Source organism: Cariama cristata, unplaced genomic scaffold, assembly GCF_000690535.1.
Source record: "Cariama cristata isolate BGI_N322 unplaced genomic scaffold, ASM69053v1 scaffold27378, whole genome shotgun sequence".
Lineage (NCBI taxonomy): Eukaryota > Metazoa > Chordata > Aves > Cariamiformes > Cariamidae > Cariama > Cariama cristata.
In genome coordinates, this window is record NW_009632061.1 from 2,804 (window position 1) to 3,210 (window position 407).

The 407-nt window shown below is 68.3% G+C and overlaps 1 protein-coding gene across 2 annotated transcripts in view; it reads left to right on the forward strand.

The window, feature by feature from the left end:
* The window catches only part of CDK10 (cyclin-dependent kinase 10), a 2,963-nt gene extending 2,633 nt beyond the window's left edge, over positions 1–330 (forward strand). Inside the window, exons 11-12 of one of the 2 annotated variants that reach the window (XM_009706213.1) lie at positions 54–106; positions 177–330. In XM_009706213.1, the coding sequence (XP_009704515.1) occupies positions 54–106; positions 177–280 (157 nt within the window). In that variant the 3' untranslated portion in view covers positions 281–330. The remainder of the gene's footprint in view (positions 1–53; positions 107–176) is intronic. The other variant, XM_009706212.1, reaches the window with a different exon arrangement.
* Positions 331–407: the final 77 nt, after the last annotated feature.

Genomic DNA, 407 nt, shown 5'->3' on the forward strand with positions numbered 1-407 from the left:
GGGCAGTTCAGCACCTTCAGGGGGGTGCCTGCTACGTCCCCTCATCCCCGCAGGGCGACGGCGAAAGACTGCCTGGAGAGCTCCTACTTCAAGGAGAAGCCCCTGCGTAAGTAACCCCCCCACAGGGCAGGGCTGGGGCGCTCCAGGCCCCGCTGACCCCCGTCTCTGCCCCGCAGCCTGCGAGCCGGAGCTCATGCCCACCTTCCCCCACCACCGCAACAAGCGGGTGGCCACCGCCAGCGTGGGGACAGAGAGCCAGGCGAAGCGCAGCAAGCCCTGAGCTCTGTCCGGCAGGAGGAGGCATGGCACACACCAACCAGCACGGCTGCCTTCGGTGGAACAGCACCAGCGCCGTGGGCTCCATCGCTTCCCAGGACAGTTCCCCCATTCAGTTCCCCTCCCCGCAC